The sequence below is a fragment of the Marmota marmota genome, unplaced genomic scaffold, assembly GCF_001458135.2.
Source record: "Marmota marmota marmota unplaced genomic scaffold, marMar, whole genome shotgun sequence".
Lineage (NCBI taxonomy): Eukaryota > Metazoa > Chordata > Mammalia > Rodentia > Sciuridae > Marmota > Marmota marmota.
The window spans coordinates 25791297-25813003 of record NW_026000037.1 but is presented as its reverse complement, the minus strand read 5'-3'; the positions used below and the strand labels follow the sequence as shown (position 1 = coordinate 25813003).

The 21707-nt window shown below is 44.3% G+C and overlaps 1 protein-coding gene across 1 annotated transcript in view; it reads left to right on the top strand.

The window, feature by feature from the left end:
• Positions 1-21707, top strand: part of Lct (lactase) — a 42014-nt gene that overhangs the window by 8702 nt on the left and 11605 nt on the right. The window contains 7 exon segments of the mRNA XM_048812564.1: positions 523-606; positions 3981-4083; positions 5608-5686; positions 9279-10005; positions 13629-14274; positions 16687-18237; positions 18900-19168. Coding sequence (XP_048668521.1) covers positions 523-606; positions 3981-4083; positions 5608-5686; positions 9279-10005; positions 13629-14274; positions 16687-18237; positions 18900-19168 — 3459 coding nt within the window.

The following is a 21707-nucleotide window of genomic DNA, read 5'->3' as shown; positions in this document are numbered from 1 at the left end:
AACTCTGAGTTTTTTCAACATAGGCAGGCCAGAGACAGGGCCAAGGTTATGTCCTTAATCAGAATGTAGACTAGGACCACGAGAGTCATGCTCTCAGTCGATGGGTCAAGCTAGGGTTAACTGGGGTGCACTTCAAACTGCTCTGAAACTATAACAAAACCACAAACCCCAGAAAGGTCCACAGAGCTCATGAGGGCCTCAAGGAATGTGCTGTTGGGGACACCTCTGACCTCCAGTGCCTTCCCTTGTCTACATGGTGTAACCCACCATTTCTGGAATACTCATGTGCTCATTTATTTAACCATATACACTTAGTGAGCACTTTCTGTGTGCCAGGCTCTTGGCAGAGCACACAGATGAGGTATTCCCAAAAAGACACAGGCATTCCCCCTTCACACACAGTGGAAAACCTCACATTGTGGTATTCAGTTTAGAAATAAGGGGAGAAATAAAAAATACTTCCAAGCAGCATTTTGCCTTGAAATTTCTTATTCTCTAATGACCCTATTTGTTTATTTCTAGGACTCAGTTGATTTCCTATCTCTTGATTTGTCTTATGAATGCCAAAGTGTGGAGAGTCTACCACAGAAGTTGAATATATTGCAGGTAATTTGATCCCTTTTCCCTTAACAACGATGAATAGTGAGGGTTCCTAAGAGCCTATTAGACCTCTAATGTGTTGGTTAATGTGTGAACTGAACTTCTACACAGTCAAAAGATCTGCCACGATGCATCTGGGGATATTTTCATTAAGAACATCCCTAAAGAACACTGGGTATTAGGCAGTCTTTCCTAGAAAAGGAAACAAGGGTTGAATTGTTAAGGTACATATTCACATTGGATCTTCTACTCTCATTGGAATTGCCTGATTGAAATTTCAGTGTTCTCCGTTTTAAAAAGACAGTTCATTGATGGTAGTGACGATTGCTGTGAGTTCATTTTGTATACTACAACAAAATACCTGAGGCAAGCTAACTTTATTTTAAAAAGAGGTTTATTTAGCTCACAGTTCTGTAGCTTCAAGGATGGTGCACTGGCATCAGTTCAGCTCAGCTCAGCTCTGGTCAGGCCCCTCTTGGCTGCATCCCATCATGATGGGAGCTTGTGTGCGATGAAAAACATCAGTGAGACAGGAAGCCAGAGAGAGACTGGGGTCCCACGGTCAAGGGGACACTCCAGTTGCCCTAACACCCTCCCATTAGGCCCCACCTCTTAAAGGCCCCACCACCTTCCAATACCACCACCCAGGGAACCAAGACCCAACCCACAAACCTTTGAGAGGACACACTTAAACCATATCTAAACCAATGCATTTGCACAAGTGTAAATCTACTTAATGAGCCTAGGTAGCCAAGGTCAGATGCTTTTTAGTAAGTGCTGGAGGTAGGATTTGAACCAGGGCTTTCTCATTCTAAGACACTACACTGCCTCTCCAAAACAAAAATAAGCAAAATGTTGGCAACTTTATAATGAAGGTTGAATGTTTTTTTTTTTTTTTAAATCGCATACTATTTTAATTGTTTTGTAAGCTTCTTCTCACCTGTACCTAAACTTGCTTGAGAACCACAGCCTGCACTTCTGGGCTTCCTGGATGAGATTTCTGGGTCTTAAACAGAATGGTGGTGTCTTTGAGATCCTCTTATGCCTGACAACAAAATTTGCCTTTCCCTTCCTCAAGGGATTAAACCAGAGCTTGTGGCCAAGCTAAAGGCTTCAGAATCTAAAAAACATCTAAAAAAGCCCATCTCAGTTATTCAGATGCAGCTTTCCTCCAGTCAACAGGAGCATCTGCAGGATTTGTGTTAGATGATGTGGTTTACAGTGCTTCTTTTTCAAGATCTACACCACTGGTGTCTGGAAAATGCTATGAAACCTCAGTTCATAGCTGGCCATCCTGTGGACAAACTTAGGAGCCATATATTAAGCCCTGCAACAGTTCTTTCTTTCCTTCTATTTCCTTATGTAGGAATTCAATTCCAGATGTTGGACTTCACAACCCAGATGCAGCCTCAAAGATTTAGAATGGGACAGGGGCTACAGCTCAGTGTAGAGTATGCCCTGTACATGCATGAGGCCCTGAATTTGATCCCCAGCATGCAAAAAAGAACAGCTGAGTTCTCCCTGAGGAGAGGGGCTGAGGAGCATCCACAGGAGCCTGCAGCATGCTGCCTGTAGCTTCTTTCTCAACATAACCTCGTTTCTCACCCTAGATGCCCCCACACTTGAAGGGGCCTCTCCCATGGACTGCAAGGGGAGAGGGTGGAGGTGTTGTCGAGATCAATATACACTCACTTCTATCCCTCCTATCTCCCCAGAGCACCTTGCTGAGCCTCAGGGGCCCTCAGCTGCCGCTCATCAATGGTGCACAGGTATCTTAGGGCCTGAGAACATCCTCAGCACCTTGGTAAAGAGGCACAGCACAGCCCCAGCTTCTGAGTTCTGCAAGAGGCACACACTGAGTCCCATATCAAGTTATCAGAAAAGGCTCTGTTCACCCAGGGTACGCTTCGTTCTGCAGAAGGCAGGGCAGGGGCCCCAAATATTTCTAGTTCATTAGTCCTAGAATGTCACAATTTACCCACACCCCCCCCCCACCAGTTGTATGGATCCTTCAAGAAGGAAAAAACCCTCAGTTCTGTAAGTATGCTGCCCTCAGTTGTTTGGATCTCCTGCATTGACCCATCCCTGGGAAAGGACCGAACCTGTGTGGAGGTGCTGCTCCACCAACAGTGTGCTCATGGGCAGCTCACCTGGCTTCTCCGAGCTTTGGACGCCTCATCTGTCAAGAAGGGACATTGTCAAAGGAAGCTATGAGAAAATAAAGAATGTGACTGGCTCCTTTTAAGTAGTTGCTATTGGTATCTCTTGTAGCCTTTAATGGCTCAGAGGAGGAACAATTAGTGAGAGGGAAAATAACCAGACAGATCCCAGCCTCCCAAGAAAGGGTAAGATGAAATGAAGCAAGTCAGCTTGGAGATACTTCCCGTGATACTAAAGTGGAGAACACCTGCTCTACACTTAATGTTCTAGTCACCTTTTCACCTCTGTGACCAAAAGACCTGACAAGAACAATGTAGAGGAGAAAAAGTATATTTGGCACTTACTGTTTCAAGGGTCTTAATCCATTGACGGCCAACTCCATAGTTCTGGGCCCAAGATGAGGCAAAACATCATGGTGGAAGGGTATGGCAAAGGAAAGCAGGTCAGGACATGGCAACAAGGGAGAAAAGAATGGCCTCCGCTCAGCCAGGACAAAATATAAACCCCAAAGGCACGCCCCCAGTGACCTACCTCCTCCAGCCACACCCTACCTGCCTACAGTTACCACCCAGTTAATCCAAGTCAGTGATTAGGTCACATCATATCCTTGATTATGTTGTAATTCTCATAGCCTGATTGTTTTTGAACAATGTTTCTGAATGTTCTTGCATTGTCTCACACAAACTTTTGGGGGGGGGCACCTCATATCTAAACCAAAATAGCTAACAATGACAGCTCTTTTAACTTTATTATGGAAAATTTCAGGTGTATCTAAAAGTAAGGGGAAAAGTATAAGGAACTCCTATGAATCCATCTGTAGCTGCAAGTACTGTTTTACCTATCCCCCTCTCCTCTACCTTCTAAACCAGATTATTTTGAAGCAAACCTCAGACATCTAAAAATATGGTGATGGTGGTTTCTTGAGTAACATGGGCTCCTCATGAGAGCAGATGGCCTTGTTCTTGGCCCCAAGACATTCCTTGTGTACCTAAGATGAAGGAAGGGTGCAGGTAGGGGTGAGGAGGGTGGCCTGTGTACTAAACCGTGTAGGTCTTTCTCCTTCAAGGTCTAGAGTCAGCTACTCTAATTATCTGATATGGCGAGAGGTCATTTTCAAAGCTAGGGAATGTTTGTGACATCTCATCTTGAAACCCTGTCCCTCTTTTCAAAAGATACTTCCTAGGGAGCTTCATTTACTTGCTGGCCTTTATATTTTTCAGACCGTTGAACCAAAAGTGAAAGTTTTTATCTTCACCCTAAAACTTCAGGACTGTCTCTCTACCAGGAAGAGTCCTGCCAGTCTGCTTTTTAGCCTTCTGGAAGGTAAGTGGGTCCTCATGGGAGAGATTTTGAGAGACATTTGGTTCACTAGCCTGGTGACTAACAGTCTTAAAAGCTGGGGTTTGAATAGGAGGAGGGGCACGGGAGGACGACTGGTCTGAGAAACCTACCCAGGTGGGTCTGGGGGCCCTCTGCCTTCCCTGGCAAACAGCTCCCATTGCCCCAAGAAAGAGGTGAGGCTCTGGGGGCTGGGGATGTGGCTCAAGGGGTAGCACGCTCGCCTGGCATGTGTGCGGCCCGGGTTCGATCCTCAGCACCACATACAAACAAAGATGTTGTGTCCGCCGAGAACTAAAAAATAAATATTAAAAAATTCTCTCTCTCTCTCTCTCTCTCTCTCTCTCCCACTCTTTCTTTAAAAAAAAAAATTCTCTCCCTCTCCCCACCCTCTTAAAAAAAAAAAAAAAAAAGAGGTGAGGCTCTATATAAGGCCAGGGATGCCTCTTACACAGATAAAGACCGTTGGGCCTCGGATGTGAACTGTAAGCATGAAAGCTGATCTTTGTTTGCTAGTCTCCGTCCATTGCCTCTTCCTCCAGGGTCTTTCATCTCTGCCCCATTCTGTAGGACTGCTTCATGCCTGTCCCCAGTCAGTGCCTTCTGTTTCCCCTTGTCCCTCTGACCTCAGTTTGACTATAGCCCTGGGTGGGCACCTAAGCTGCTAAAAACTTTCAGGTGCAGGACCTGAAGCTCAGGGACCATCTTCTCAGTGTTTTAATGCAAATTCTTGACAGAATCTGATTGACCATGGATCAAGAGGCTGCTCCTGGTCCAGTTGTGCCAGGGGAAAGCCGGGGTCCATTAAGTCTGTGGCTGCTAGAGACTCCACAGGAAGGGGCAGAGGGACATGTGCTGGAGTGCCCTGAGACTCAGTCCCACCCCTGTCATCTATAGGCCAGGTTCTGGGAGAAGTCAGTGGTGCCCTGTTTCTTGTAACCCCTCCCCTCCCGTCCCTGTGCCTCACTGACTCCACGGGCCTCTGCAGCTAATGTGCACACTCACCTAATATCCTCACCCCAACTCATTTTTGATAGCACCATGAGTACTGTTTTTAAATGCCAGACCTTTATAAATGGTTAAAATGGTAACTTTTATGTTGATGTATATGCAAACCACAATTTTAAAATTCCACTGCTTTCAGATGTTTAAATTCTAAATCAACAGTTCTCAAATTTGCAGTTCCTGGACCAGCAGCATCAGGATCAGCATCACCTGGGGACTTAGAAATGCGTTTCCTGGACCCCCCACCCCCCAGACCAGTGTCGGAGGCTTTGGGGTGAAGCTGACAATCTCTTTAATCTTCAGATGATTCTGATTATACCATTAAGTGTGTAAGGAGATCAGAAATGTCTGCTCTCCTTAACCTTTTAGCCCATGGTGTATTCAGAGGGACCTGGAACTGTTGCTTGGAGTTTGGGGATATTTTATGAGTGAGGAAAACTGCTGATATCAGATGCACACGTTCTTGGTTGAGTTTCATACAGAGTTCAATTTCTTCTTTTACAGCCATAAATAAAGACCAAGTGCTCACCATTGGGTTTGATGTTAATGAGCTCCTGACCTGCTCATCAAGTTCCAAGAAAAGGTGATGTTAGATTAAGTCACTGATATTTTTAGATTATTATGCTGTTCTTTCACATGGGATCTCTTTTTGGGATTGTTGGCACTGCTTATTGGACCAGCAGGTTTATTATGGTCATTCAAAAACAAGGAGAACGGGTCAGAGGAAAGCTGGAGAAGTTATCCCTCACTGGATTTTGGCTTAGGCTCTACGGTCTGGCTTCCTCTGTTATCAATTCACTCCAGCTGCACACAATTAGCAGAGCTGAGATTTGAATCCTTTCTTCTAGTTTAAGATCTTAGAAACAGTGCGTGTGGAAAAGAGGCCAGGTTAAACAGAGATCTGACCATCCCACTAGGTTCATGAAGTGAGTTCTTGCCCCCATTTCCTTAAGTGAAATGTCTTCTCCACTGGAGACAGTGTAGACAGGAGGGACAGTTTTTGCAGAAGGCTATCTTAAGAGTTCTCAGGATAGAGGTTTTAATCAATGATGAGACAGCAAAAAATTTATCAATGACTAAAGTTTGTAAAATTACAAGGTTTATAAATTATATACTTTAAAAGAAATTGGAGCAGATTTAAGGTTAGCCCTGTAATTATATCATATCCCACATTAAATGAGCAAAAAGAGGATGGTGTGGAAGGTGGCACTGAGAATTCCCCACAACCTCAGCACTCCCTCAGGATGTCACAGGTGGACTTTACACACCATGCTATTAGGTAGGACAGACTGGAGACCATCATTTGGCTCCCAGACCCTCTGCTGGAGCTCTCCTTGTCATTCCTCTGACATTTTTGTGAACAGTGGTGCCATTTAGCTGTCCAGAGCCATAATCACTTCTTATTGTCCATATTTTCAACTCACTTCAAATCAGCAGTTGAGTTTAACAGATCTTGCTTGGGTCGCTGTCATACGTCAGACTTTCTGCTGTGTGGGCAAAATAGTGCCATGAGCAGAGAAGTCACCTTCTCCCTGACCATACAGTCCACCAAGAAGTGCTGGGCTATGTCTTCTGGCAGAGAAAAACAAAAAACAAAAAAACAGACCAAAATAAAATGGATTCCCTGGGAGGTCAGTAAGTACAAAACACAAGTGACACCAGCTCTGAGGTTCTCTCCAACACCCTGACCTCATTGCATTTCTCCTGGAGGGAAGATCCAACATTGGTTTACAGCAGGGACCCTGACTCAGTTGGATGTGGATGGAGACCTGCTGGTGGAAGGGAAGCAGAGGAGGAGGATTCAGGACTACCAGTTTTCTCCCTCGAGAATTTTAGACTTCACAGGTGAGGCAGAGAGGTCCCCAAAAGACCAGAGCACAGCAGGGGAGACAGCCCTACATCCCAAAGGGACAGAAGAGCATTGTTTGGGACTCTCTGAGGTAGGTGGGCTGAAGCGGGGCACTTGGAATCTCTCTGGCCACAGAGTGCTTCTTAGTGCACTAAATCTTTCCCCAGGTTAGGCAAACCCCAGACTCCCTGCTCCAAGGCCTGTTCCACCCAGGGCAGTTTATTTCCCCAGACTTTCTTTCCTCTATGTCAGGAGTTCAGAGTCAGGGTCAGAGGGCCGAGTGAGGTCATGATCAGCCCAGGCTGTGTATGTGCGCAGCTGACTAAGCACCAAGCAGCTCCCACATAACTGGTCGGGCTCCACAATTCATGTGTTTGGGATAATCCACAACCATAAATGGTGGTCCCCCCCTCTCCACTGCTCTAGCAAATCTGGGGAAATTGATGCTAAGTAAAGCAGAGGGGCTTGGTCTAGAAGATCCCTACTGGGGGGCTGATTTGCTCTGGCATCCCCCCTTGGAAGGGAGACCCCTCTTCAGTGTCCCTGTCACTTCTGCCAGTTCTGTGCTCTGGGCCAATCTGGTCTAGTGTGGTCTCCTTCCACATGACGGCCCTCAGAGGTGATGCTCCTGACCTCCACCTTCTTTTCCCCATGTGGACAGACACATCCTCTTCTGCTAGCCTTTCCTCAAGGTTGGCTCTGCTGGGTACAGTTTGCAGTACACTGTGGTTGATGCTTTCCAGCCTGCAGGGCCCAGCTCACTGAAGGTGAAATCAATTTAGAGGATGACAACCAAAAACTTTTTTAAAAAGAAAGGAAAGGAATGGGAGACAGACTAGAATAAAATAGAAAATAGACTATGTCGCATGTAAGGATAGCACTTCACGTGTGTGTGTGTGTGTGTGTGTGAGATTTGTTTTTGTTTTAATTCTGAGGATTGAACTCAGGTGCTCTGCCACTGAGCCTCATGCATAACCCTTTTTAAATTTTTTGACACAGGGTCTTGTTAAGTTGCTTAGCACCTCACTAAGTTGCCCTCACTAAGTTGCCCTCACTAAGGCTTGCTTTGAACTTGCCATCCTCCTGCCTCAGCCTCCCAAGTGTCTGGGATTATAGGCATGTGCCATTGTGCCTGGTTGATGTGGTGTTTTATTTCAAATATATAACATATACACATAGCAGAAACATTCACACATTCACATAATGGTACGTGGTTAAAAATAGAGACATTACTACCACTTGAAAGGTTTGGGATCAAGGAGAAGTGATGCTCACCAGGAGTCCAGGCCTCTATCTTGTTACATTTTCATCCTTAAGTTGGGTAGATTGGTAGATGGACGCTCTAGCTCCTGGCATCCTGTCCGCAATCCAGACAGCAAGAGGAAGAAAAGAGATTGTAGACAAGACTGACATTTAGTGGGTACCTGTCTGGTTTTTGTTTTCATTGTACGGCGATGAACCCAGGATTTAGCACATGCTAAGCAATCACTCTACCACTGAGCCATATTCCCAGACTCCTTTTCCATATTTTTTTATTGGTGCATTGTTGTTGTATGTAATGGTCTTCACTGTTACATATTTGTACATGCACACACTCTAACAATATAATTTGGCCAATATCATTCCCCAGTATTTCCACTGTCTCAGCCCTTGTTATTTTTTATTTTGAGACAAGGTCTTATTAAGTTACCCTAGGTTGGCCTCAAACTTGCCATCCTCCTGTCTCAGCCTCCTAAGTTGCTAGGATTGCAGGTGTGTGCTGCCATGCCCAGATAGTTGGTACTTAGCAGGAGAGCTATATCCACAGTTTCATTATTGAAATACTCTTGTCCCAGCTGGTAAATAGCTGCTGCCCCTGAGGCCCAGAAGGTATGCATTTCTTTAAGTCTGTTTCTCGCTCTGTAGGATGAAGATTAGTTGTAGTACCTATCTTGTAAATTAGTCATAAAATTAAATGAGATAATATACATATACTCTTATCACTGTGATTGGCACAGAATCTTGGCTCAAGAAATTTAAATCCTCATTATTAGTTGTTTTACACAATAAGTCATAAGAAGAATAAGTTCGGTATCAGAACTGAAGACAGTATTCAGGGTAGACCAACATGGGGATCAGTAGCACTGTTACTATTCTCAAGTAAGAACAATATTTAACAATTTCCACAACTAAGAGTCACTGCCTGCTATGACTTTGTGAATGTGGCAATTGACTCAGTGTTTCTGAAATCTTTACAGATTAAGTCCGTTGAACCCTATTCATCAGCATGGGGGTATTTGTAACTCCAAGTCACTAATCATTCCTTTGTGTCACTTCAACCCCACAGCGTATCTTGTTCTCTGACTGAAAGCCTGGCCCTTCAGACCGACCAGCATCAGGACCAAGAGATGGCAGTTGGGTCCTTGTACTCAGGCTCAGCCTACCAGAGAGTCTGGGAAACCTTTGCTAACCAGTCCAGGGCAGAAAGAGATGCCTTCCTGCAGGATGTTTTTCCAGAAGGCTTCCTCTGGGGCGTCTCCACAGGAGCCTTTAATGTGGAAGGAGGCTGGGCTGAGGGTGGGAGAGGGGCGAGCATTTGGGACCAATACGGGCACCTGAATGCCATCAATGGCCAGGCAACACCAAAGGTGGCCAGTGATAGTTACCACAAGCCAGGCTCTGATGTCGCCCTGCTCCGTGGCCTCCGGGCTCAAGTGTACAAGTTCTCCATTTCCTGGTCCCGGATCTTCCCCACTGGGCACAGGACCAGCCCCAACCTCCGAGGGGTTGCCTACTACAGCAAGCTGATTGACAGCCTGCTGGACTCTGGAATCGAGCCCATGGTGACACTGTTTCATTGGGACCTGCCTCAGGCCCTGCAGGATCACGGCGGATGGCAGAATGAGAGCGTGGTGGATGCCTTCCTGGATTATGCCGCCTTCTGCTTCTCCACATTTGGGGACCGTGTGAAGTTGTGGGTGACCTTCCACGAGCCATGGGTGATAAGCTATGCAGGCTATGGCACCGGCCAACATGCACCGGGCATTTCTGACCCAGGAGTAGCCTCTTTTAAGGTACTGCCCATTCCCACAGCTCCTAATTGGGCTGGAAGGAAGTAATTTTATCTGTCTCTTTTGCATCAGCAAGTCTTTACTTTTTGTTGTTTAAAGGTGATCAGAAGGAGGGAAAGGAAACCATAAATTAATTACCTTAATTTGTCCAGACACTGTACTAGCTCTTTAAAAATAGAATTCCTTAGAATTGCCCTGATGGATGAGAAAATTGGGCTCAGAGAGGATAAACAATGTTTGTGATGACCTCACTGTTGGGTTGCAGGTTGAAAGACAGGTTCTGAGACTCCCTTCCCGACTCAAAGCAAGTCCCCAGGCTGGAACCATAGCCATAGAGGGCTTGCCTACCCCTAGGTTCCACCCACAGCACTGCACTTATTTAAAAAAAAAAAGCAAGTTTCTCATGTCACCTAGGCCTCTTTGTGTTAATCAAGGAGGGAATTTGTGAATTCAGCAAACTGAAAAATCTTGGTTGTAGCTTAGTCAAGATGGAACTTGATCATAGTACAGGAGATAGTTCCAGACCCAGCAGCTCTCCCGTTTCCCTTGTTGTCTTCATCCCTGGGATCCCTGGGCAGCCATTTGCTTTTGCTTCTATCTCCTGGTCTCTGGGTGACCACAGACACACTCCTGAATCCATCTCTGGATCTCAGCTAGGGGACTCGTGACAGGTATGGGCCAAGGTCCCAGGCCCTACCCACACTGAGAGATGGGGAGGTGGGACACGGAGGTGGCTTTCTTAGAAGGCAATCAGATATCGTTTCGACAAGATGGAGATAGACAAATGGGACCAATTTTTAATTTTTCTTTTCTTGAGACAGGCTCTCAGGTGTTGCCCAGGCTGGTCTTAAACTCCCAGCTGGGCTCAAGCAATCTGTCTGCCTCAGCTCCCCTAGTAACTGGGACTTCAGGCATGCACCACAATGCTAGGCTCTGGGGACCAAATTTCAAATGGGTTATTATGGGTTCTTTCCATCATGTCCCTTTTTCTTTCAGAATCTCCCAGAAAATCCAGCAGCTTTCCCTGGTAACATTCTTTAGGGTAGATTTGTTAGGCTGGCTTTCCCTTTCATATTTTGGGTTCTGTTCCAGGTTAAGGGGAGAGATCAGCCATGTCCTCAACATGTTATAACCTTCTGGGAGAGATGTTAGTGGCACACATAATAAACTTAGAACAATTTGAAATGTTCACAATTAGAGCAAACTGGAACATCATGTGTAAGTGACACGATGAGATGCCAAAGCCCCTCTCTCAAAGCTTCTGTTCTGCTCTTGTTAACAAGTGTCTGCGTGCCTGGAAAGCAGCCCCTTTGAAATCAAAAGGTTTCATGCTTTCTCAGTGTCTGCCTGTTGTAAAACTCATCCAAACCTTTTCTTCTTAGGTTTTTCTTATGACTGAGACTTTCTTAGGCTTTACTATGACTCCCAAGATATTTTTAGAGACTTTGAGAAAGTTCCCTTCACTCTTCTTCTCGAATTCTATTTATTTAGGCAAACACTCTATCACTGAGCCACATCCCCAGCTCCTTCAATTGTTGCTTGTTATTTATTAATTAACATGTTTTAATACTGAGATAGTCTTAGTTTAGGCTGCTGTAACAAGATACCATAGGCTGGTGGCTTAAACAACAGAGATGTTTTCTTCACACTACTGGAGGCTGGGAAATTCGAGATCAAGGTACTAATGAGGTCTCTCTGGGGAGGGCTCTCATTCCGGTCTGCAGACTGCCCTCTAGCTATGTTCACACGTGATGGGGAGAGCAAGAGCACACCCTGATGGCTCTTCCTATGAGTACACTAATCTCACCAAGAGGGCGCCACCTTTGTGACCTCCCCTAAATCTCTTTACCTCCCTAAGGCTTCCTCTCCAAATACCGTTGCCTTGGGGTCTAGGGCTTCAACATACAGATTTTAGGGTGACACAATTCAGTCCATAACAACTATTAAGGAACAATGTCTCATTACTAGTATTTCTTTCCATTCTTGGCTTTTTGCACTTAGGCCTTGGTTTAGTGCTCACTATTTACTTGGCATCATGTTATTAGCACTTTCCACATTGTATCACAGTGACAATGACTGTTTCTAATGGTTGCCTAATGGCCCACTGAGCACCCTGCCCAGCACAGACTAGTTAAGTAGGGCCCATTCCTGCATTTTGGAAAGGAGAAGTTTGCCAGTAGTGTTTAGAGCTCAATTAAGGACTAACATTCAGGACATAAGAAAAGCCAGGCGTGTTGCTTCCCAGGCCACATTTTGATATGAAATTCTTCAAAAGTACGTGTCCATCTTTTCAGATGATAAAAAGAAAAAAAAAAACAACTAAGATTTAGCAACCTCCCTTCAGCACTCCAAGTTTTTGCTTGGTGCTTTACGTATGCAAATCTCACTTAGTCCTCCTGCATAATATGCAGTTCTTGTAGAAAAGCTGAAATTGAGGGAACCGATAGTTCAAGTTTGCAGAGCAAGTTATTGACAGTCTTGATATGAAAGTAAGCTTGTTATACTCCATACCACTCCATTTTTATCCCTATTTTCCCATGTTCCACCAAGAAAGCTGATAACTTTTCCAAGATGATGAGCTAAGTCTATAAAGAGACTCTGGGGATGCAGCTCAGTGGTAGATCACTTGCCTAGCATGCCACGAGCCCTGGGTTCCATCCCCAGCACTGTGTGGGGATAGTTCCTGGTTGTGGTTTTTCTTTATACATTTAAGAAGACTACAGAACAAGTAGGTTAGAAAAAGTGGTCTTCTCCCTTGTGCATTAATTAAAATAATACCCCTTTACCCTGGACTAATTGTTCAATAATCACTTATTGAGTAGAGAGGCTGGTTTCGAACTTGTGATCCTCCTGCTTCAGCCTCTGAGTCACTGGATTATAGGGATGTGGATTACAAACAGGCCCGGAGTCGGACTGCCTTGGTTTTATATTCTCACGTTTCTCCTGACTGTATGTAGCCTTGTAGTTATTACACCTACGTGGATCTTGTTTTCCTCATATGTAAAGTGGTAATTGCTGTAACTTGCCACATGAGGTGGTTGAAAGGATTATGTGACAGGATTTATTGAGCAGTAGGTGCTCTCGACATGTTATGTTCAGGTGGTTGTTGATGCTGTCGCTGTTGATTTGTTGATGTTGAATGTTTAACTCGTTGCCTCCCTGGTGTTAACACTGATGTTGATAGTGTTGACAATAATGTTTTTTCCTCACCGTACTGGGAATTAAACCCAGGAGGGTTTTACCTCTGAGCTACATTCATAGGCCTTTGTTACTTTTAACTTTATTTTATGGCAGCCCTCACTAAGTTGCTGAGGCTGGTTTTGAACTTGTGATCCTCCTGCCTAGCCTCTGAGTCACTGGATTATAGGGATGCGCCTCACACCTGGCTGATGTTGATTTTTTGATGTTATTATTGACTAGTTGACATTATTGACATTGGTGTTAATGTTGAGTTGTTGATGACTTGTTGAAAATAGTGTTGATATCATGTTGTCTTCTCTGTTGCCTTGATATTGACATTGGTATTAACTCATCGATGTTATTGTGGCCTTATTTTTGGCTCATTAGTGCTATTGTTGACATTGTCATTGACGCTAAGCGCTGTTTCCTTCTTTCTTCCTCACAAGGTGGCTCACTCGATCCTCAAGGCTCACGCCAGAACCTGGCACCACTATGACAGTCAGCATCGCCTGCAGCAGCAGGGGCGTGTGGGCATAGTGCTGAACTCACACTGGGCAGAGCCCCTGTCTCCAGAGAGACCTGAGGACCTGATAGCCTCTGAGCGCTTCTTGCACTTCATGCTGGGCTGGTTTGCACACCCCATCTTTGTGGATGGAGACTACCCTGCCACTCTGAAGGCTCAGATTCAACAGATAAACAAACAATGTCCCCAGCCTATGGCCCAGCTCCCTGAATTCACCGAGGCCGAGAAGCAGCTCCTAAAGGGCTCTGCCGACTTTCTGGGCCTGTCACATTACACCTCCCGTCTCATCAGCAAGGCCCAACAAGTCACCTGCATCCCCAGCTATGATAATGTCGGAGGTTTCTCCCAACATGTGGACCCTGCATGGCCCCAAACTTCCTCTCCTTGGATTCGCATAGTGCCCTGGGGTATAAGGAGGCTGTTGCGGTTTGTGTCCCTGGAATACACGAGAGGAAAAGTTCCCATCTACCTGGCTGGGAATGGCATGCCCATAGGAGAGAGTGAAGATCTCTTTGATGATTCTTTGAGAGTGGATTACTTCAACCAGTATATCAATGAGGTGCTCAAGGGTAAGGACAGTGGGTATGCTGGTGATCGGAAGGTGGGAAGTATTTTTCCTCCAAGTCATTAGAGTTCTGTTAATGGAACAAAGAAGGTCTCCCAGGGCAATGAAGCCCAAAAAGCAGTATTGGTATCAATAGTGGGGAGTTCTTCACATCATCCTTCTAACTCTATTTCCCTGAAGGCTTATGTCTTTATTCCTGGGTTCTTGTTCCCTAGAACACCACCCTTCTACATTCTGTCTACCCGAGTTTTAGCAACCATCAGTTTTATCTTCTTGTTGTTGTACTGGATATTTAACTCAGAGGGCACTTTACCACTGAGCTAGAACTCTTTTTATTTGGAGCCAGGGTCTTGCTCATTTACTGAGGCCAGACTTAACCTTACAATCCTCCTGCCTCAGCCTCCTGAGTAGCTAGGATTATAGGTGCATGCCATGGTACCTAGCAAATCTTACCATTTTTAATACACTTTAAAAACAAATATTGAGGGGCTAGAGTTGTAGCTCAGTGGTAGAGCACTTGCCTAGCATGTATGAGGCACTGGGTTAAATTCTCACCATCACATAAAAATAAATAAATAAAATAAAGGTATTGTGTTAATCCACAGCTAAAAAAAATTGAGTGCCTATTATATGCCAGGTATTGTGCAAGACAGTAGAGGTACAATATTGAACAAACATTATTCCTTCCATAGGGAATTCACAGTCTACTGAGAATCACGGGCAAAGAATTAAAGTGTAGGATGACAAGGTCATGCATGGTGTGAGGACTCTTAGGTGGCACTCCAGCCCATTAACTCTTCCCTCATTGCTCTAGCCACCCTGATAGCCATCTCCTTTGACTGGCTATAAAATCTGTATTCCACATGACCTAGTTGACTGGTACCTACAGTTTCACTCTTATCTAACATACCAGTTCATATGTCTTTTTATTCCTAATGAGAAAAGATGGCAAATGGGTTTCCTCTCACAAGTCAGTCATGATCCCTGGTAGTAAGTGGCTGGCTGTCTGACCACAGGGCTGTGCTGACAAGGTTAGGAGACTGTCTAAATTCAGAGAGAAAGTCAATCGGTAAGACCTGAGGGGATAGGCACCCTCTGCCCCTCACTGGGACACATCTCAAGTGTTAGCTACAATTCTGTTTTTCTTTTTAAATGATCTTGGAATTCCTTTGAGACATTATCTCAAGGATCCTTGAAATAGCTTTGTCCAGTAAAGACAGTGGATACTCTCCTCACAGGAAAACTGCAAAAACCCATGATTTGAGAGACTGACACCCCCAAACAGGAAGTGATTTGAGCCAGAAGCTTTATTTCTGGCTCAGTTCCTCCCTCTGCCCACTAAGCTGTAATGATTTTATCCATCCTTGTGTCCCCAGAGCCTAGCATAGACCTTGAACAAAGTCCGTGCTTATTAACTTATTTATTGAATGAACAGTGTTTTCTACCTCTTATGCAAGCAGTTGGTTAGTTGAGAGGTTTGTATAGCTTGAAAACAAACAGGCCTAATTCTCCACTGGCTCCAAGCTAGAGCCCACTACAGCCATTATCTTTTTACTTTGGCTCTGGTTTTTGGTTGACTTACTAGATCATTTGGCAAATTGAAGGTGAGTGAGGCTGCTGTAACAAATTACCCAGACTTGGTGGCTTAAACTAACAGAAATGTATTATCCTACAGGTCTAGAATCAGGAAGTCTAAAACTGAGGTCTCAATAGGGCAGCTTTCCCTCTCAAACCTGTAATAGAGATTCCTTCCTTGCTCTCTGCAGATTCTGGTGGCTCCAGGTATTCCGTGTCTTGTGGATACAGGACTCTAATCCCTGCCTCCAGCTTCACATGACCTTCTCCTGTTGTCATGCTTGTTGTCAGGATTAGGGTTTACCCAGTTAACCCAGAATGACCTTGTCTTGAAACTGTAGATTACCTGGGGTTAGGACTTGGATGTATCTTTTAGCAGGCCACCATTTAACCAGGGAATAAATTTCTTTAGTCTTGTTTTAACATAGCATGTGTCATCATTTTATGCCAATATTACTAAATGTAAATAGGGAAGAACAAAAACATTTTAAAAAAATTCAGGGCTGGGGTGTGGCTCAGTGGTGGAGTGCTCTCCCGGCATGCAGGGGGCACTGGGTTTGATCCTCAGCACCACATAAATGTAAAGATGTTGTGTCCACCTAAAACTAAAAAATAAATATTAAAAAAAAAAATTAAGGCCGGCTCAGTGGCACATGACTATAATCCTTGTACTCATTCTGGAAGAGGAAAAAGAATTAAATTTGAGGGGTAAACAAAGTCACCTCCAAAATTTTCAAGTCAGGAGAAAAAAATTTTAAAGCAACACTAGTAACAGAGTTTACTTATATTTTTTTCAATAATGATTATTTTAAAATAACCCTAATTTCTGTCTCCTTCACAGCCATCAAGGAGGATGCAGTGGATGTCCGTTCTTATATTGCTCGTTCCTTCCTTGATGGCTTTGAAGGCTCCTCTGGTTACAGCCAGAGATTCGGGCTGTACCATGTCGATTTCAATGACAGCAGCAAACCAAGGACTCCCAGGAAATCAGCTTACTTTTTCACCAGCATCATTGAAAAGAATGGTTTCCTCGCCCCAGTAGTAAAAAGACTGCCTCCTCCTAAAACAGCAGACTTCCCCTCCAAGGCCAAAGCTTTCACTTTTCCATCTGAGGTGCCCTCCAAGGCTAAAGTAGTTTGGGAAAAGTTCTCCAAACAACCTAAGTTTGAAAGAGACTTGTTCTATCATGGCACCTTCCGGGATGACTTTCTGTGGGGCGTGTCCTCTTCAGCCTATCAAATCGAAGGAGCTTGGGATGCTGATGGCAAAGGCCCCAGCATTTGGGATAACTTTACTCATACTCCAGGGAACAATGTGAAAGACAATGCCACTGGAGACATAGCCTGTGACAGTTATAACAAACTGGATGCGGATCTGAATATGCTTCGAACTTTGAAGGTGAAGGCCTATCGCTTCTCAATCTCCTGGTCTCGGATTTTCCCAACTGGGAGAATCGACTCTGTCAACACTCATGGTGTCAATTACTACAACAGGCTGATCAATGGTTTGGTGGCAAGCAACATCTCTCCCATGGTAACACTGTTTCACTGGGACCTGCCCCAGGCCCTCCAGGATATTGGAGGCTGGGAGAATCCGTCCTTGATTGAGTTGTTTGACAGCTATGCAGACTTCTGTTTCCAGACATTCGGTGACAGAGTCAAATTCTGGATGACCTTTAATGAGCCCACGTTCCAGGCATGGTTGGGTTACGGCATAGGAGAATTTCCCCCGAATGTGCAGGACCCAGGATGGACACCTTACAGGGTTGCCCATGCAGTCATCAAAGCTCATGCCAGAGTCTATCACACTTATGATAAGAAATACCGGCAGGAGCAGAAGGGGGTCATCTCACTGAGCCTTAGTGCACACTGGGTAGAACCCAAGTCACTAGGGATCCCAAGAGATGTAGAAGCAGCTGACCGAATGCTACAGTTCTCCCTGGGCTGGTTTGCCCATCCCATTTTTAGGAACGGAGACTATCCTGATGCCATGAAGTGGAAAGTGGGGAATAGGAGTGAACTACAACACTTGGCCAGCTCCCGCCTGCCCAGCTTCACTGAGGAAGAGAAGGCATACATCAGGGGTACAGCCGATGTCTTCTGCCTCAACACCTACTCGTCCAAAATCGTGCAGCACAAAACAACCAGGCTAGACCCACCCTCCTACGAAGATGACCAGGAGATTACTGATGAGGTGGACCCTTCATGGACTGCCACGGCAATGAACCCAGCCGTGCCCTGGGGGACACGGAGACTGCTGAATTGGATCAAGGAAGAATATGGTGACATCCCCATTTACATCACAGAAAATGGAGTGGGGCTATCAAACCCAGCAGTGGAAGACACTGATAGGATATTTTACCACAAAACCTATATCAATGAAGCTTTGAAAGGTATGTGAAGGTTCAGTTCATCTTATAAAATCTGTATGTCGTGTGCCTGAAATGTTTTGGCAGCGTGCTTTCACAGTCTCACTTTTATGCCCTAACTCCATATATTCCTTTCCTGTTTGGGAGTTACACATCCATTGACAAGCTGGGGGAAAAAGGTATGATCCTTTCTCCAAGAAAAATGTACAAATGTATATACACATAATCCCCCCCAAAGAATATTTTCATTAGTCCATTTATTCATTATTGAGCAATTACTTTGTTGATAAGTTCTATTTTAGATGCTGGGGATGCAGCAGGGAACAAAACATAAATTTCTGCCCTCATGGAGTTTCCATTTACCTCAGAACAACACCAAAAATAACAAAAACCCTTCTTCTTTAAATGCAAACACCTGTGCTTCTGAAGTGGACTGAGGCCTTGAATTCAGGACATGCCTCTTTCTCTTAACAAAAGAATTTGATTTTGCAAAGATCAGTCATTAATACTGTAGGGTTATCTGAGATGGCAAAAAGTAAGATCCACAAGGTGTTTGGCTCTTAGAGCTTATGTTACTTTGTGTACAAGTTGATAGTTTAGGGTTGAGGAACCAGCACTTGGTGGGGTTCCTTGGAGATCCTGCCTCTTGATGTAAAGCTCTCCTCTTCTCTTTGGGATGTTCCCAGCCTACAGGCTGGATGGTGTAGACCTTCGAGGGTATTCTGTCTGGTCTCTGATGGACAACTTTGAGTGGCTGTTTGGCTACACAGTCAAGTTCGGACTGTACCATGTTGACTTCAATGACACGAACAGGCCTCGCACAGCAAGAGCCTCAGCCAAGTACTACACAGAGGTCATTACCAACAATGGCATGCCACTGCCCAAAGAGGATGAATTCCTGTACGGACAGTTTCCAGAGGGCTTCATTTGGAGTACATCATCTGCTGCGTATCAGGTGGGGAGCTGAGAGCCCATCAACACTATGACCACATCCCCAAATCCCTGCTCCTGCCAGATCCTGGGGGTCCAGCTTCTTTACTTCCCCAAATTTGGTCAGACCAGCATGGTTGGTCTGTGCTGAGATGGGTGCTTGTAGAGCCAGGAGCAGGGAGAGCCTGGACGCCAACACAGGTAAAGACATGTGCGTATGCAGAGTCTTGCTGGACGCCTCTCTTCCTTACCTGGTCCTTCCAAGCAGGCAGGTTACCCAGTTTGCTTCTAAACCTGGGCCTGGGATTTTTCTGATGATCTAACATGAGACTGTTACCTTATTTATGCCACATGAGGCTCAACCAAAGATATGTTAAGGGCGGTGAATGCCTTGCTGGGAAGTTAGTAGTGGGTCTCTACCTCTATTTATCTGATACAGTAATGGGCATTCTGGACCTGGGCAGGGTGCTGAGCCTGTGGGGATTTTCTACATGACTATCACTGCTAAAAATATTTCAGGAAGATGAGGGTTAGCTACTCCCAGATGACTGCGTTACCGAGTGATAAAGGAAAGTCTCAGGCCAAATTCTGCTAGATATTTATCAGCTAAGTTAATTTGTGGGAAAACATAAAAAAAAGTTCATGTGTACTGTTTAGAGGATCAAGGAAACCCCAGATCTCAGTCCTCTTAGGTACTCTGGCCAACACCAGAACACAAAATATTCACTTGAGAGAATGCCAAGAGGCTGGATCCTGCTAAATCAGGCAACCCTCTGTCAGAGGTTTCTCATTAGGGGCTGACTGATATTTTGTACGAATGATTCCTTGTCATGGGGACTCTCGTGTACACTATAGGATGTTCAGAAGCATCTGTGGCTTCTACACACTAGATGCCAGTAGATTCTCCACAGCTCCCAGCCCCTCCTGGCCCCATGCCCATTGTAATAACTGAAGCTTTCCAAACACTTGTACAGACATTTCTAACTGTTCCCTTGAGGGCAAAATGACCCAGGGAGAACCACTGTCCCCTGGGTTTACAAGGGACACAGGAAGGACTAGATTTCTCCAAGGCTACAAGCCTTGTTAACTTCTTAGACCCTGTCTTGCAACGATAGGGCATGACTTGAAAACATTTTAGCCACCTCACATCTTGAATTTTGAGTTGTCATTGAGTGTCCATTTCCATTCATCATGGCACAGTCAAAAGGCATAGTTGTCACCATTCGTGACACTGAATATTCTGATGAGCAAAGTGTGGGTATGAATCAGGAAGGATGAGAAGCACTTATAGATTGGGCTGTCAGCGCTTCTCAGCCATAAGCCTAGAGCACCAGTCGTCTTCCCCTCAGGACTGTGTATTCTTTTTTATTTTTTTAATGTTTATTTTTTTAGCTGTAGTTAGACACAATAACTTTGTTTTACTTATTTATTTACTTTTTATGTGGTGCTGAGGATCGAACCCAGGGCCTTGCATGCACTAGGCAAGCTCTCTACAGCTGAGCCACAACCCCAGCCCCAGGACTGTGTATTCTTTAAAAAAAAAAAAAAAAAAAAAAACTTTTATTGGTAAATCTTTACAGACATAGAAAAAAGTTGCAAAAATAGTAGACTCCCATATACCTTTTCCCAGACTCCTCAATTCTTTATATCTTACCATATTTACTTATCTCTATGTATGTACACATGTATATATGTGTGCATGTGTATTTTTACAAATACTCACATGTGTATTATATTGAAATTTATTTTATTACTTGAATAAAAATAGTCATCTACCAGGATTTTCTACCATAAAATCAATAATAACTATTTCATACTTAGAAGCATTTTGTGGGGAGCTTCTTGGAGACTGTAAATACGTCCCTCATCAAATTTTACCCACTAGAGCTGGGGTTGTGGCTCAGCGGTAAAGTGTTTGCCTAGCACGTGCGAGGCCCTGGATTCAATCCTCAGTATCACATATAAGTAAATAAAATAAAGGTATTGTATCCAACTACAATTAAAAAATAAACATTTTAAAAAAAAATTTTACCCACTAGTTTTAGGAACTGCTAATACTGTTTGCTTAAATCAATTATTACCATAATGATTAACAAATAGTGATTTTTTTCCAAATTCCATCATTCCTTTTATATTAGGTGACAATCTTTTTTCTCTTATTTATTTACTATATTATGTATATATCAATATATGTCCGTATACATAGTGATGCTATATATGTAAATACACATATTGATATATATTTACATATATATCATTGTTATGACCTTGTTGAATCCTATTTTATCCAATGGATTATACTTTTTACTTACTTATTAATTTAATTTTAGTACTGGGGATTGAACCCTTGGGCACCTTACCACTGACCTATATCTACAGCTCTTTGGGTTTTTCTCAGTGTCTAGTTTGAGATAGGGTCTTGTTGCTGAGGCTGACTTAAACTTGTGATCCTCCTTCTTCAGCTTCCTGAGTTGCTGGGATTATAGGCATCTACCACTGTACCTGACTCATTATTTAGATGCTCAAATTGTCCCAAATTTTTCCACGGGGGGGGGGGGGGGGGG